Source organism: Zonotrichia albicollis, chromosome 26 (genome assembly GCF_047830755.1).
Source record: "Zonotrichia albicollis isolate bZonAlb1 chromosome 26, bZonAlb1.hap1, whole genome shotgun sequence".
NCBI classification, from domain to species: domain Eukaryota; kingdom Metazoa; phylum Chordata; class Aves; order Passeriformes; family Passerellidae; genus Zonotrichia; species Zonotrichia albicollis.
Window position 1 is genome coordinate 6,346,877 of NC_133844.1, and position 16,189 is coordinate 6,363,065.

The 16,189-nt window shown below is 48.7% G+C and overlaps 1 protein-coding gene across 2 annotated transcripts in view; it reads left to right on the plus strand.

The window, feature by feature from the left end:
- The window catches only part of UNC5D (unc-5 netrin receptor D), a 113,259-nt gene that overhangs the window by 74,804 nt on the left and 22,266 nt on the right, over positions 1 to 16,189 (plus strand). Inside the window, exons 5-8 of one of the 2 annotated variants that reach the window (XM_074559242.1) lie at positions 1,538 to 1,718; positions 3,748 to 3,915; positions 4,851 to 5,015; positions 15,364 to 15,549. In XM_074559242.1, the coding sequence (XP_074415343.1) occupies positions 1,538 to 1,718; positions 3,748 to 3,915; positions 4,851 to 5,015; positions 15,364 to 15,549 (700 nt within the window). The remainder of the gene's footprint in view (positions 1 to 1,537; positions 1,719 to 3,747; positions 3,916 to 4,850; positions 5,016 to 15,363; positions 15,550 to 16,189) is intronic. The other variant, XM_074559243.1, reaches the window with a different exon arrangement.

The window sequence follows — 16,189 nt, forward strand, 5'->3', positions numbered from 1 at the left end:
AGAGTTTGGCATGGTTGGAAGATATTCCCAGGGATATTGTCCAGGGAAGGGCTTGGAATGGCTGGATTTAGCACAGCTTCTTGGTCCCAGGCTGTGCCCAGGCTCCTGCAGGCACATGGAAGTGTTCCCTGGCTGGGAGGGCAGGGTTGGATACAGGAGGACAGAGGGATGGCAGAGATGGATCACAGAGCTGGAATCTCCCCCATTTTCAGTGTGAAACGTGTGGTGCTGAGCCTCGCCCTCAGGTAACTCACATTTGCACAGATGTGTCAAATCATGACTTAACTCCACAGCCACCGTGTGGGATGAGGTGCCCCAGCCCTGGAGCCTTTTCCAGGAGAGTTTGCAGCCCTTGGCTGGGATGTGCAGGGCTGGATCCGTCCCAGCAAAGCCGGGAGTGCTGCTGTGGAGGGGAATCTGCTGCCTGGCACCAAACGTAATTGGCTTTGATGGTCAGCGCTTGCAGATTTGTTTAGGAACTGGAAAATGTACAAATTGCAGCCCATCTGCGCAGAGCTGAGTGCTAATGAATGCCTGCAGCTACCACAGCCATAAGCTCATTACCACAAAGTTCCAAGTCCTTCCACAAGTTGCTAAACAAGGTTATTCATCTGAACAGAGTGGAGAAGGGAGTTTGACTGCAGGGCACAGCCAGAGCTCCTCCAGATCTAGAAAAGCTGTTAAAACAGCCCCCTGCTCTTTGGTCTTTTAATAGAATGGGTTGATTTTATTTCTATTTTTAATTTTGCTCTCCTGTGACAGCAGCTTGCCATGCCCTAACTATTTTCTGTTAATGTTTCGGGAGGAAAGGCGCCTTGCGGGCGATTCCTGGGCGTGCTCAGAGCCACTGGGAGGTGAACTGGAGAAGATGGATTGGAACACATCGTGCACAGCATTTCAGGGGGTTTATGGACCGTGGCAGCAAACACTAATGGCCTCTGTTCTCAGGGTGTTGGTGTCAGCTGGGAATCTGTGATGATGACTCGGCTCTTCCTCTGTGTGCCGTGTCAGGCAATTTCATCTTCCTGCTTCTTCATAAGAAAAAAAAGTAGGATTGATAATGCTTATTATCTGTTTTATAGAACTGGTAGTTGTCCAAGTGTTTGAACATCCAGTGCATGGTGCAGCAGGAGCAATATGTAAAAATATCGTTGGGAGAATTTCATGTTCTCTCTCGGCTGAGATTTTATTCCATGTTCCTTGAGGAAAGAATCAGCTTTTCCTCTGTGTGCCGTGTCAGGCAATTTCATCTTCCTGTTTTTTCACCAAAAAAAGTGGGATTGATAATGCTTATTATCTGTTTTATAGAACTGGTAGCTGTCCAAGTGTTTGAACATCCAGTGCATGGTGCAATATGTAAAAATATTGTAGGGAGAATTTTCTGTTCTCTCTCTCGGCTGGGGTTTTATTCCATGTTCCTTGAGGAAAAAACAGCTTTTCTAAGCTACCAGCCAAAGGAAGCATTTCCCCCCCCAATTAACGAGGTCATGAGGTGCCTTTGGCCTGCCCCACATTTCCCTGTGCTCCTCCCTGCCAGGTGGAGTGGCTGAAGAACGAGGAGCCCATCGATTCCAACCTGGACGAGAACATCGACACCAGGGCCGACCACAACCTCATCATCCGCCAGGCGCGCCTCTCCGACTCGGGCAACTACACCTGCATGGCTGCCAACATCGTGGCCAAGAGGAGGAGCCTGTCGGCCACCGTGGTGGTCTATGGTCAGTGACAGGGCTGGGGGACTGTCCGGTTTTCGGCTGTTTGGAGGGCCTGGAGGGGCCCGGAGTGGCCTTGGGGCAGCCCGCGTATCGAAGGACGAGAAGAGGCTTCAGTTCTTCTTTCGGTCTTTATGTTTATTAATTGTTTATCTAAAAGATTTTCTTTCGGCCTGACAGAGCTCTGCTCAGCAGCCAGCCATGAGCACACTGTCCTGCCCTCCGGACAGTCACCTATCTTTATACCCATTGTTACGTGTACAATATTTATCATTTTTCCCCAATACCTTTTATTCTTATTGCCCGGTGCACTTTCAGTAATGACCAATCCCAAAGTGCCACCATCACCACAGAAGATGGAGGAGAAGAAGAAGAAGAAGAAGGACAGGACACGCCCCAATTCCTCCATCTTACTTCTCTAAACCCCCCTGTACAGAAATCCTAAACCCTGTGTCTCACCCTCTAATTAACCAATCCCTTCACCATTCACCCCGGTGAAACCCTCCTATCCTCATACAGGTGTCGTCTCCTGTGTAGGATCAAAGTCCAGCCACCAGACACTTCTGGAACATTCCAGGACTCCCGAGCCCCCCAAGGGTGGTCTCGGTGACACCTCAGTCCTGAGGTGCTGAGATCCCACAGGGGACAGAGGTGGCTGTGCCCCGCTTTGATTTGTGCTGTTATCGCGGCGCTGATTCAAACCCAGCGCACGCGGGATCACCCAGCTGTGGGGTTACATGTTAGTGAAATGGTTTGCTCTGTCTTACCTCTCTAAAATATTTATTCCAAGCTTGTGATCCTCCCCTGAAATATCATGGATCTGTAATTCCATTGGCCCAAGTTCGATTCCATGCCCACTTTTAATCTCCCTGTTAAACTGTATGGGGGAGACCACAGGCGCTCTCTTGGCATTTATTTATCTTCATCTTTTCTTTCTAGCAAAAAAAAAGGGTGAATTGTGGTGTTGCATTTTAGTTAAACGATGTGCTCTGTCTCACCCCTCAGAAATGTTTATTCCAAGCTTGTGTTCTTCCCCTGAATATCATGGATCTCATTTGCCCAAGGTTCATTCTGTGCCCACTTTGAATCTCCCTGTTAAGCTGTGCCAGGGAGACCACAGACAATCTCTTGGCACTTATTTATCTTCATCTTCTCTTTCTAACAAAAAAAAAGGTGAATTGTGGTGTCACATTTTAGTTAAATGGTGTGCTCTGTCTCACCCCTCAGAAATGTTTTTTCCAAGCCTGTGGTCCTCCCCTGAAGTATCATGGATCTGTAATACCATTGGCCCAAGGCTTATTGTGCACCCACTTCGAATCCCCCTGTTAAGCTGTGCCAGGGAGATCAGACTCCCTCTTGGCCCTTTTCTCCTTATGCTCTCCCTCTCTCCTCCTTTTCCCCTTCTCCCTCAGAAACCATGCTGCTCCCAAGGGGTGAGACCCCCCCAATAATTAGCACTCTCATCTAATTAGCACCCTCAGAAGCTGTGTAGAGTCTCCTTGCCTGCCTGCTGCTACCATCAGGGACTCCCCGGGGACCACAAATGAACTGCTACACCCTTCCTGCTGGGATGGGTTTGGGTTTGGTTCTGGGGGGCTCTGGCACAGCCCCTCAGCCCCCATCCTACGCTGATGTTTTAATTAGCATCCTCAGAAGCCATGTGGATTCTTCTTGCCTGCCTGCTGCTACCATCGGGGACCGCCCGGGACCACAAATGAACTGCTACACCCTTCCTGCTGGGATGGGTTTGGGTTTGGTTCTGGGGGGGCTCTGGCACACCCCCTCAGCCCCTCAGCCCCCCACCATGCTGGTGTTTTAATCAGCACCCTCAGAAGCTGTGTGGATTCTCCTTTCTTGCCTGCTGCTACGAGCAAACACACAGCTTAGGGGATCCCCCAAACAAACTGCTACACCCAGCCAAGCCCTTCCCGCTGGGATGGATTTGGGTTTGGGTTTGGGTTTGGGTTTGGTTCTGGGGGGCTCTGGCACACCCCCTCAGCCCCTCAGCTCCCTTTCCCACGTTGTTGTTTTGCAGTGAACGGGGGCTGGTCCTCGTGGACAGAGTGGTCCAGCTGCAACGCGCGCTGCGGCCGGGGCTGGCAGAAACGCTCGCGCACCTGCACCAACCCCGCGCCCCTCAACGGGGGAGCCTTCTGCGAGGGCATGTCCGTGCAGAAAATCACCTGCACCTCCCTCTGCCCCGGTGAGTGCCGGCCAGGGAGGGCTTCAGGGGCCTCAGCTTTGGGTGGGAAGCAGCAGCAGGGAGTTGGGAAGGGAACAGGGAATGCGACCGTGTTTTAGCCCAGCCGGGTTTGGGTTTGGGTTTGGGTTTGGGTTTGGGTTTAGGTTTGGGTTTGGGTTTGGGTTTGGGTGTGGGTGCAGTGCCAGGCACCTGTGGGCAGGCTGGATCTTACCCTGTGTTAGGAAAATTAATCCACAAATATGTCCAAAAAGAAGAGAGAGGAGTCCTTTTACTTTACTGCAACAAAGGGAGAGGCCATGGGGCATTCCGCTGGGGTCTCTCCATGTTTTGGAGGACACAGCCTCCCTTTTTATCCCAATTTCCAGCCACATTTCCCTTCTCTCTTTCGCCATTGGCTGAGGTACTTGAGAGGTTCAGACTTCCCGGAACACCTGATCCCAAAGATTCCCCTCTAATGTATAACCCTCCCTTTTCATTTTTAATTCTTATGGAATTTAGCAGTTTTTCTTCCTCATTAATATCTAATTTCATTTATCATCAAACCTAAAGTTTATTTGTAAAAGCAAATATCTTTTTCCATTCATCAATCAGTGGAATCCTTCCCATTGTTTCTTTTCTCTCCCAGTGCTGGTTTTATCTACCAGCAGACCCACAGCTTGTTTGGAAAGATAAATCTGCTGTTCCTGCTCCTGGCACCCCCAAAACCCTGCCAGGACAGCTCAAGGGGAGAAATAAGGGATGTGGGTGGGGGTGTGGGTTTGGTGCAGAGAAGGGGAGCTGATGTTAACACCACCAGAAAGAGAAACACAGAGCTGAGAGCTTCGTTAAACGCACCATTTATCTCGCGAAAGTTTGCTTAGGAGTGTATTAGACATGGAATTATGGAGGGCAGAGATGGAACAGGATCTGCTGACCGTGTTTTCCCCGCCGGGCAGTGGACGGCAGCTGGGAGGTGTGGAGCGAGTGGTCGGTGTGCAGCCCCGAGTGCGAGCACCTGCGCGTGCGGGAGTGCGCCGCGCCCGCGCCCCGCAACGGCGGCAAGCACTGCGAGGGGCTGAGCCAGGAGTCCGAGAACTGCACCGAGGGGCTCTGCATACAAGGTGAGCTGCCACCCCGGTTTTTTAAGATTTTTTTAAGCCTTCTGATGTAGACGTTGTTGTAGTGAACTTTCTCACACGCTTTCTGCAAATAACTCGTTGTTTTGCGTTCCTTTATGGAGGAGGAGAAAGTTGATGGGCTGTTAGGTTGACCAGTGTCATTGGAGAGGTGGCATTGTCACCCTCCAATCTGCTGTCACTTTTGGAAATCTATAAATGTTGGAGTCAGAAAATAATCTTCCCTTTTTTTCCTTCAACTTGAGAACAGCGGTGTGAGCTTGTGTTTTTTCGTGTCCTATAGTGACAGTGAGCTGCCACGGGCTTGGGGATGGCCTGAGGGATGGGCTGGAGGCCAGGGAACCAGTGGGAGTGAGGCTCCTGTGTCTGAGCTATTCCCATGAAAAGGGATGTGTATTGGAATGCTTACGAATATTGTGGATATTGTGGGAATCCACAAAATCGGAGGGTTTTGGGAAAGCTGCAAAAGGCCTCAGAGACAGCAGAACTGTGATCAGAGCTAAGCAGCAGCCATGAGATTGGTCAGCGGAAAAATTATTTAAACTGTGGAAAAGCAAGGGCAAATACAACAATGGTCTTGGCTTGGCTAGAAAAACTCCCTAAGCTACAGAAAGTTTATCTAGCCAGATATTAGGAAGGTTAAACCTTAATAATGGACCTCTGCGCATTGTGTTTGAAGGCTTACAAGCAGGTATTGTATTTGAAATAAGCAAGCATTGCTTAACCAAAGCTATGTGTGCTTATAGTGATTGGATAGAACTACTGTCAATGTGCTTTTGCTTTGTGTGATTGGTCAAAAAACTTAGAAAGTGAGCTATAACATTAAGTTCTTGGTCTGCTGCCTGGGATGTGAGCTGGTGGCATCTTCCCATTGTCATAACCATGGAATGAGGCTGATGCTGGAAAATCAAACAGCTCCAGGCACGTTCCCAGCAGTCCCATCCCATTTGTGATTTGTACAGAGCCCCTGGCTGGCAGCAGATGGGACCTGCCTGAGCTTGTCTGGCCTTGGTGCTGAACCAAACAGCAGCATTGTGGTGTTTCACCCCAGAGACACTTTGGGCTGGCTGGGTGTGTGGTGTTTCACCCCACAGACACTTTGGGCTGGCTGGGTGTGTGGTGTTTCACCCCACAGACACTTTGGGCTGGCTGGGTGTGTGGTGTTTCACCCCACAGACACTTTGGGCTGGCTGGGTGTGTGGTGTTTCACCCCACAGACACTTTGGGCTGGCTGGGTGTGTGGTGTTTCACCCCACAGACACTTTGGGCTGTGGGTGTGTGGTGTTTCACCCCACAGACACTTTGGGCTGGCTGGGTGTGTGGTGTTTCACCCCACAGATGCTTTGGGCCGGCTGGGTGTGCGGTGTTTCACCCCAGAGACTCAATGCCCTTCTGGAATTCCAGGACTGACAGACAGTGCTGGGAGGGGAAAGGAGAGGTGACTGACACACCTGGGAAGGAATTATCAGGGGAGGGACCCGAGGTTCTGGGGTAAACCCTGAAATCACAACACAACAGATGTGGTTCTCCTGTTTTCCGTGGGGAGTTTGAAATCTTCCTGGTCTCTGGTTTTGTGTTGCTCGTTCTTTGCCTGTGAATGATCAGGTGATGCTAAAATCCCAAATCCAGGGGGTTTGCAGGCTGGAACTCCAACCTCCATAACCAAATGTTCTCCTCAGCCTTTCCTTGCAAACAAACAGGCAAAGCCCCTCGGGAGAGCTGCAGGAGCAGGCGCCGTCAAGGTCGGAGTTTTCTCCTTTTGCTGCCTTCAGCAGGAGCTAAACCAGGCAGGGCTGCAGCTCCTTGGGAAAGGCTTTGCCCTTCACCAGTGTGAAAAACGCCAATCACTTGTTTTTAAAATTTTAGAAGTTTAATAGTAATAAAATGGTTATAAAAATAGCAATACAATTAGAGTAATAATAATTTGGACAAATTGAATTAGGACAATATGAGGCAATAAATACAAAGAGTTACGGACATCCGGGTACCTTTTTCTGGGCAGCACGAGCCTGAAAAAGGACCCACGTTAACAAAGGGTTAACCCTTAAAAGCAACATATGTTGCATATTCATACACCTCATACACGATGCATAAATTCCATTGAAACACAGGATTCTGTCTGGCCATCATCAACTTCTTCCTCTGAATCCTAACAGCGCCTTCAAGGTGGGAAGAAGTTCATTTCTTCTGATAAGAGGGCAATAAATTCTCTTTCTCTGAAAGATTTAGGTGTCCTGTGGCTGCTAGGGGAGTCCTTTCTTTAAAAATGTATCCTACATAGCATCGTTTCTATTTTAACAATTTTTATAACCTAAAACTATATTTAACACAGTACTTAAGAGAATTAACACAGCATTACTTTCTAACGCAACACATGTAACATTCATTTGAATATTTGCGAAAAGCCAATCATAAAACACATGCATTTTCCACACCCAGTGTCTGGGAAGCATCTGGCGCTGGGAAGCTGCTGCTGTCCCTCCCCAGCACGGGGAGCTGGGCAGAGCAGCCCTGCAGCTGCGCACACGGGAGGGATTTGTGAGTTTATCCCTGCCCTGAGCCCTCTCCTGTCCCTGTGCTGTCACCTTGTCAGGTGGAACAGCAGCCCTGGGAGCCATCAGGAGTGCCAGGGCCGGGAGATGTAAACAAGGATGTGTCTGCTTTCTGTAATGCTGTGTTTAACCAGCCCTCTGTCCTTGTTTCTATGGTTCTGCCTTGCATTTTCTCTCATAAACAAAATGAACTCTCTTTTTTTTGTTGCCCTGGGATTTTAAAGCTTTCCCAGTGGCAGAGAGCATCCTGTGTATTTATTCAGGCTTCAGAGATACCTTCAATCAGATTTTGCTGGGGTTTGGAGGGAGGGAGCACTCGGCACTCTGGCTGTGGATCCCAGCACTTAAAATTCCTTATTCAGGCTTCAGAGCTACCTGAGCTGAGAGCTTGAATCAGATTTTGCTGGGGTTTGGAGGGAGGGAACACTCAGCACTCTGCCTGTGGATCCCAGCACTTAAAATTCCCAGGGCTACACAACAGCTCCAAGGTGTCCAAGGACAGAAATGTAATTTAATATTTTTTTCCTTATATGTGTTTTAAAAAAGAATAACCAGAGAGGGTTTGGGAGCAGTGCCATTCACTCAGTTCTCAGGGGCTGTGCTGATCATGGGATGTTTCCTGGGGTGTCTCTCTGTGACCGTGCTCACAGGGTTTTTTGGATGAGGGAAGAGACGAGGATCTGACTCCATGTTTCAGAAGGCTTGATTTATTATTTTATGATATATATTACATTAAAACTATACTAAAAGAATAGAAGAAAGGACTTCATCAGAAGGCTGGCTAAGAATAGAAAAAGAATGGAATGATAACAAAGGTTTGTGGCTCAGCTCTCTGTCTAAGCTACCTGACTGTGATTGGCCATTAATTAGAAACAACCACATGAGACCAATCACAGATGCACCTGTTGCATTCCACAGCAGCAGATAATCAATGTTTACATTTTGTTCCTGAGGCCTCTCAACTTCTGAGGAGGAAAAATCCTAAAGAAAATATTTTCATTAAAAGATGTCTGTGACAATGCAGAGGTTGCTTTGGCCCCAGACAGATCCAGCACCTCCCTGCTGTCCTGCATGTTTGTTCTCCCAGTGTTTATTCCCTCCCAGGATTCCCAGTTGGATTTCTCTCTTTCCTGCAGAGGTGAAAGCTTTCTCTTTGCTTAATAAAAGAGAGGATTTTTTCTTTTTTTTTTTTTTTTGAGAGCTTTTTGTTTTACTTTTATCTGTTTGCTTTAAAGCTATTTCTCCCAACTTCAAAACCTATTGATTTCTTCTCCCAGTGCCCAAAACCAAAACAAACAAGTAGGGCCACAGGGACTGACCTGCCAACATGTTTTTACTAATGCACCCCCAATAATCACAGCACAATCACAAATCATTTTGTTTTCCATTTTCCCAGCAGCGCTGCTGCTGTTGCCAGGAGGCTCCTGGATGCAGGAATCTCCATTTCCGTGGGAAATGCTTTTCCCTTTGCAGTTTGGTGCAGGCAGCCCCTGCCAGCAGCAGGGAAGGGTTTGCTCCAGTCTCACCCTCCTCTCTGGGTCTTTTTGTGCCTCATTTTCCTGCAAAACCAACCTTGGGCAGGGAAATAAAAACCTCATCCGAAAAACAAAATGGCAAAGCCAAAATCCAGCGATCTTCTGGGTTAAGTATTTCTAAAACTGAGCATCCTCACAAATATTAAAATAAGGAGCCTCATAATCCGCCCGAGTCTCCCAGTTTTAGGGATTACTTTGGCAGGTTTTAGGTTATAAATGGTGGCTCAAGTGTTTGGCATAAAGGAGGCAGAGCAGGCTCATTTTTGAGAGCTGCAGTCCCATAGAAAAATGGGAAAAATAGGAAAACCCCCTTTTATCCCATATTTCCATTTGCTGGGGGCACATGGATATGTGTGCTCGTGTACACACAGAGAAGTGCCATTATTGGAGGTGTTTGGTACAAAAATGTGAATAAACCGGGCATTTTTATAGCTTGTAACTAATTTAAGTGCCCATCACCAGCCTTTCCATCCATCAAACACACAAAGGAATCATTAATTCTGACCTGAGTCTCTTTGCCAATGATCCACTGCGAGGTATTGAACTTCCTTCTTGCTGAGGTGTAAATAAACAACAGCATCCAATAGAGCCAACAAATAACCTGAATTAACCAAGTGAGAAATTGCTGCAAAGGAACTTCCTGATAGGGATTTAAGGGGGGAAAAAAAAAGAAAGAAAAAAAGAGAAGATGAAGAGAAAAACATGGACAACATAAAATATTCATATTGTCAGCAAACGAGGAGAAAATGTTTCATTTATAGAGTGAGACAGAAGCAATATAGGAGATAGATATGCTCCATGTAAATTTATTAAGTGCAACTTCCTCTCTTTCTCTCTCTCTCAGATAAAAAACCTCCTCATGAATTAAAATCCCAAAGTTCTTTTTTTTTTCTCTTGTAAATATGATTTTCCTCATCTCCTTTGCTGTTTGGGCTGTTTGTTTAGGAGCTGAGGAGGAGCCAAGGTTTTATGAGAGGCTTTAGCATCTGCAGGTTCAGTGAGCCAGGGGATCATCCTCAGCAATCCCTGTCTGACAGGGAGCCCTGGCTCAGGGCATGCTCAGCTCAGGATCGACCTCTGGAATTGGGAAAAAAGGGATTTCTGCCAGAATTTGGGGTTCCTGGTGCAGATCTGGTCCTGCTCTGCTCTCTGCTGTCTCACCTGGAGGGTGTTTCTGTGCCTGGCATCCTCTCAGGGCTGCTCTGTCCTGCACCTGCAGCTCTGCCAGCCCCAGCAGGGCAGGAGAGCAGGGGGACGAGGGCCAGGAGGAGAGGGAACGGCCTTGAGATGTGCCAGGGTGGGATACAGCAGGAATTTCCCTTGGAAAGGGCTGTAGAGCTGTGCCAGCGTTGGACATCAGGAGGATTTCCCTCTGGAAAGGGCCTTGAGCTGGACATCAGCAGGAATTTACCCCTGGAAGGGGCTGTGCCAGAGTGGGACATCAGGAAGAATTTCTCCATGGAAAGGGCCTCAAGCTGTGCCAGGGTGGGACATCAGCAGGAATTTCCTCATGGAAAGGGCTGTAGGGCATTGCCAGGCACATGAGCAGGAATTTCCTCATGGAAAGGGCTGTAGGGCATTGCCAGGCACATCAGCAGGAATTTCCTTGTGGAAAGGGCTGTAGGGCATTGCCAGGATGGGACATTAGGAAGAATTTACCCCTGGAAAGGGCCTTGAGCAGTGCCAGGGTGGGACATCAGCAGGAATTTCATCCTGGGAAAGGGCCCTGAGCTGTGCCAGGGTGGGACATCAGAAGGATTTCCCCTGGAAAGGGCTCTAGAGCATTGCCAGGGACCTCAGTAGGATTTCCCCCTGGAAAGGGCCTTGAGCAGTGCCAGGGTGGGATATCAGCAGGAATTTCATCCTGGAAAGGGCCCTGAGCTGTGCCAGGGTGGGACATCAGAAGGATTTCCCCTGGAAAGGGCTGTAGGGCATTGCCAGAGTGGGACATCAGCAGGAATTTAACCCTGCTTCTCTCTTACCTGCTGAATCGACCTTGGCAGGCCAGAGAAAGAATTTTATAGGTAAGAAACAATGAACAACCTTGAGAATGAGAACTGCAGAGTTCTGACTCCTTCTTTGCCTGCCAGGCTGGGAAAAGAGACTTTGACACATCTCAGGGTCACTGTGAGCAGCAGAAGTCCCAGCAGGGCAGGGACACAGAGCTCACAGAGCAGGAGCAGCTCCAGGATGCAAAATCAGAGCCAGGGATGAAGATCATTGAGGAACAGCCTGTTCCTCTAAAGGATCTCTTCCCTGAGCCTCTGACTTGCGATCCTTGTGCTCCAAGAGTGAGGAGAAGGATTTGGGGCTGAGGGAGGGATGGGGAAGAACCTGGGAAGAACCTCTGGGATTTCCTGCCCATCTCCCTGCCCTCCCAAGGATCTCATGATCCTTGTGCTCCCAGAGTGAGGAGAAGGATTTTGGGGCTGTGGGAAGAACCTCTGGGATCTCCTGCCCATCTCCCAGCTCTTCTCTCCTTGCTGGAGCTGGGGAGGTGGGCCCTGCACAGCTCCTGCAAATCTCTGCTTGGAAATGAGATAATTTAATCAATTACCTCTCCTAATGCACTAAACCAAATGTTTCACTTTCTGCTCCTGCGCATCTTAAATTATCTTCAGGTGCTTTATGAAACTTAATCATAGTTAATAGAAACTTCATTACCATCAAATGTGCTTTCAATAAATGTTGTGTAACAGTGGCAGGAGGTGGAGTGAAAAATGGGCTGCAATTACCACAAACATGGATCCTGGAGCAGAAAGGGATAAAATTTGTGGTGCCTGCCAGGGTCCCTCCCACCCCCGGGCCGGGAGGATGCAGCTCATTAAGGAATAATTGGTGGACTATAAATGTTTGCTTTTCTGGTTTGTTTGGTTGCTTTTCCACTTTGTTCCCTTCTGGGAAAAAAGGAAAAGCAGAACCTCACCCTGCTCCCCCAGATTTCCCACGCCTTCCTCCTTCCCTTAATTTCTAATCTCCAATGGAAGGAATTCTCCAAAAGAAAAGACCAGAAGGTAAAGAGGTAAAGATTAATTAAAAAAAAAAAAAAGAAAAGAAACAAACCAGTGGTTGTTTCTAAACACCAAAATCCCAAAAGAAAGGCTCCTTTCTCATGGAATTGTGTTCCATGGGAATAATTCCAAGAATACTGAGCCACTCTGGGTTTGCCCTTTTAGCACAAAGCTGTTTAAAACCCCACTAAACCCTGAGGAGGATCCTCTGAGCTCTGCTCCCCTGAGGTTTGGGAGGGTTTTCCTGGCACTGGGGAAGCTCTGGGAACTCAGCAACCACCAACTCATCCCAGGGAAGGACCCTCGGGAGGTTTCAATCATCAAATTTATAGACCAGGCTCCACTTCAAGCCCTGGAGATATTTCAGTGTCAATGAGAAGAGAATTCTTCTCCTCAGATGGATTTTGCTTGAGTCTAACCACTCCCATTTTTTTGGATTTTGTGCCCTCCCTCTCATCTTTAACCCGTGTAGAATTGTGTAAAAATGGGAAAGGGGAATTGCCTGACATGGGAATGGGTGGAGAAGGAGATGCTGAAGCACCTGAGGGGATTTAGAGGCAGAAATGCAATTCCAGAGCACCTGAGGAGGGGGAATGGAGATCAGCTCTGGGATCCTCCCCCATTGCTGTCCTGGAGCTGGAAGCTTTTCCTGCCAGGATATTTCTGCATCTCTCAGACTTGATCATTTATCATCCCAGCAGGGCAGGAGGGATAATTCCCATTTTCAGCACTTTCCTTTTTTAAAGCAGGGATCCAAAGGGAAGAGTTGGAGATGCTTTGTGGTGCAAAACCCAGGAGCTCTCCCTGGGAAGGGAAAAACCCCAATTGTTCCTGGAGATCCATCCCCTCCCTCCTCCTGCCTCATTCATTGCTCTAATTACCCACAGAAATTAACTCAACAATAGCAATTCGTAATTAATTCCCTGTAACAACAAAGCAGCTTGGGAATAGGAAATTGGAAGAAATAGAAATGTAATTATTGCCTGTACTTCCCTTTCTGCACCTGGTGCTGGGGAAAAAAACAGGGCTGGGGGAGAGGAGCTTTGGGCTGGGCTTTGTGTGGGTTTGGTCCCATCTGAGACATTTCCAGTTTACCTTTGGACACCTTTTCTTTGCTTTTTCTTTCTGGTCTGTCCCCTTCTTACATTGTCAGCCAGTATCTCACTCCCTGCAATCCCGAACTGAGCTTAAAATTCTCTTTACAGCATTTTTTAAGGGGAGATCTCATGGAAAATAAAAGGGAAAAAAAGGGTTTCAGGGAAAAATACTCCAAACGTTTCTTTTAGTGATTGATTTGGTGTGACAATGGAATTGTTCTAGGAAGTTGAATTTTGTAACCTTATAAATTTGTTCAGTGTGGTTACCGGACCTGAGACAGAAGGTGGATTCCTCCCCAAAGATGATATTTCCATGCAAACTTGGTGATTTTTGTTTTCCTTCCCAGCAAGTTGTGAATGTGTTAAAAGCAAAACCATTTTTCATTCGCAGATTACTCGAAAATACAGCAAAAATTATGCAGGATTATTTTATTGAAAAGTAGGAAAATACTCTTGCGGGAGTATTTTCTTTCAGTGTTTCTTCTGGTTAAGTGGTTCTGGTAAAACTGATACCCAAACATCTCTTTTGGGTGCTGGAATCTCATGGTTGGGGCTGACTGGGACCAGTTGGAGAGAGGGGATGAGAGGGACGTTTTCTGTCAAGGATGTTTGAACCAAACCTTTGATTTTACTTTGGATTGGAGTGCCCAGCCAAAATTCTGTCCCAGCACCTGGAGCAGGGTCCAATCCGAAGTAAAATCAAAGGTTTGGTTCACTTTTCAGACACTTCTTTTTTGTCAGAAAGTGTTGAGCCAAGGAAATGCTGCCCAGAGGTGCTCGTTCCTTTCATCTCAACACTCTGAAGTTTCACGTTCGTTTTCAAAACTCAGCTAAAATGAAATTATCTGACTTTCAGCAGAAAAGCACAACAGAAGCCTCCTCCCAAGCAGTAATTAAGTAATTTCTGTAATTGGCTGTTTATTAAATGCTGATTTTTAACTTTCCACCCTATTTCTGTGCAGTGCAGTTCATTCCCTGACACGGAGCACTCTGGATTTCCCAGTTAGTTTTTGTTGCTCTTGTTGGCCATGAAAAAAATCCAGTTTCTGTTCCTGGGGCTCTGCTGTGCAGGAGAAGCCCCCAGAAGGACCCAGACCCTGCCCAGGGTGGGCTCTGAGCTCCCCTCCCCTCACCCTGGAGCTGGGAATTCAGGGACCCTCTAAGGGGATGTGCCAAGGGATTTAATTCCATGGTGCACAAATCCCAGCAGATTGAGGAGAGCGGGATGGGATATTTCAGTTATGGAATATTGCAGGATTCATTCTGTCACAGCAGTCAATTCCTTCTCCCCACACCCAAACAGGCTCTCCAGTTTGGGGTGACCCAATCCCCAACCCAAACCCAAACAGGCTCTCTAGTTTGGGGATGGCTCACCCCAAACCCAAACAGGCTCTTCAGTTTGGGGTCCTCCATCGGGAATTCCGCTCACCCTCTCAGCCCTTGTTGTCCAGCACTGCCCCTGCTCGTGCGCCCAGCTCCACCTTGGTTCCCCACGTCCCCCCATGTCCCCCTGTGTTCCCCTATCTCCTTGTGTCCTCCTGTCCCTGATATAGTTCTTGTCCTCCACATCCTCCATGTCCCCATCTCCCTGTCCCTGACACAGCTCGTTCCCCCATGTCACCACATCCCCACATCCTCCATGTCCCCATGTCCCCCTGTCCCTGACACAGTTCTCGTCCCCTCACATCCCCCACATCCCCTGTGCCTCGATGTCCATGTCCCCATATCCCTCTTGTCCTCACGTCCCTCTGTCCTCTCTCCCTGATTCACCTTGTCCCCCCATGTCCCCACATTCCCCATATCCCCCATATCCCTCACGTCCCCGTGTCCCCCATGTCCCCTGACACAGCTCTTGTCCCCACACATCCTCCCACATCCCCATGTCCTCCCATGTCCCTGTGTCCCTGATACAGTTCTTGTCACCCCACATCCCCCATGTCCCCCTACGTCCCCATGTTCCCACATCCCCCATGTCCCCGTGTCCCCCATATCCCCATGTCCCATGTCCCCCTGTCCCTGACTCAGCTCTTGTCCCCCCATATTCCCCCAGATCCTCTATGTCCCCCCACATCCCACATTCCCCATGTCCCCACATCCCCATGTCCCTGTCCCTGTCGCTGACCCCTCTCTCTCCGCAGACGTGGAGCGCGGTGCGGACGTGGCGCTGTACTCGGGGCTGGCGGCGGCGGTGCTGGCGGTGGCCGTGCTGGCGCTGGGGGTGACCCTGTACCGGCGCAGTCAGAGTGAGTACGGCGTGGATGTCATTGATTCCTCTGCACTCACGGGAGGCTTCCAGACTTTTAATTTTAAAACAGTCAGACAAGGTTAGTGCGGCGATTTCCTTTCTTCTCTGCAGAGCTCCCGCTGCTCGCCTGCGTTTGGGGAGGGGGTTTGATCGAGCCAGGGCATCACCAAGGCTCTGCGTTGTGTGGCAGATGCCAAACACATCCCCCTCTCTCCTGAGAGTGAGATAAAGCAGTTTAACTGCAGTGGTACCCAGTGGAAAACTGCCCTGTTAAATTCTGATCCACTCTGGTGGTGTGCAAGGAGGATGGGATGAGTAGAGAAGGGGCCTGGAATTGTCCCACAAACACAGGATCCTCCTTGGCCATGCTCCAGATGCTTTAGGAGTGCTGTCCAGCGTCCAAAATCCCCAGATTCTCCACTGATTTAGGAAAAGCTCAAATTAAAGAAAAGCAACAAAATCAGAGCAGCTCCCGCTGCTCAGGCTCACCTGTGTTTGGGAAGGGGGTTTAGGGCAGCCAGGGACAGGGGTAACGACCTGGAATTGGCTCTGCTCTGTCCCACAAACCCAGGATCCTCCTTGGCCATGCTCCAGATGCTTTAGGAGTGCTGTCCAGCATCCAAAATCCCCATGTCCCTTCCAAAATCCCCAGCTCCTCCACTGATTTAGGAAAAGCTCAAATTAAAACCAAGCAACCAAATCAGAGCAAGCCCGGGCAG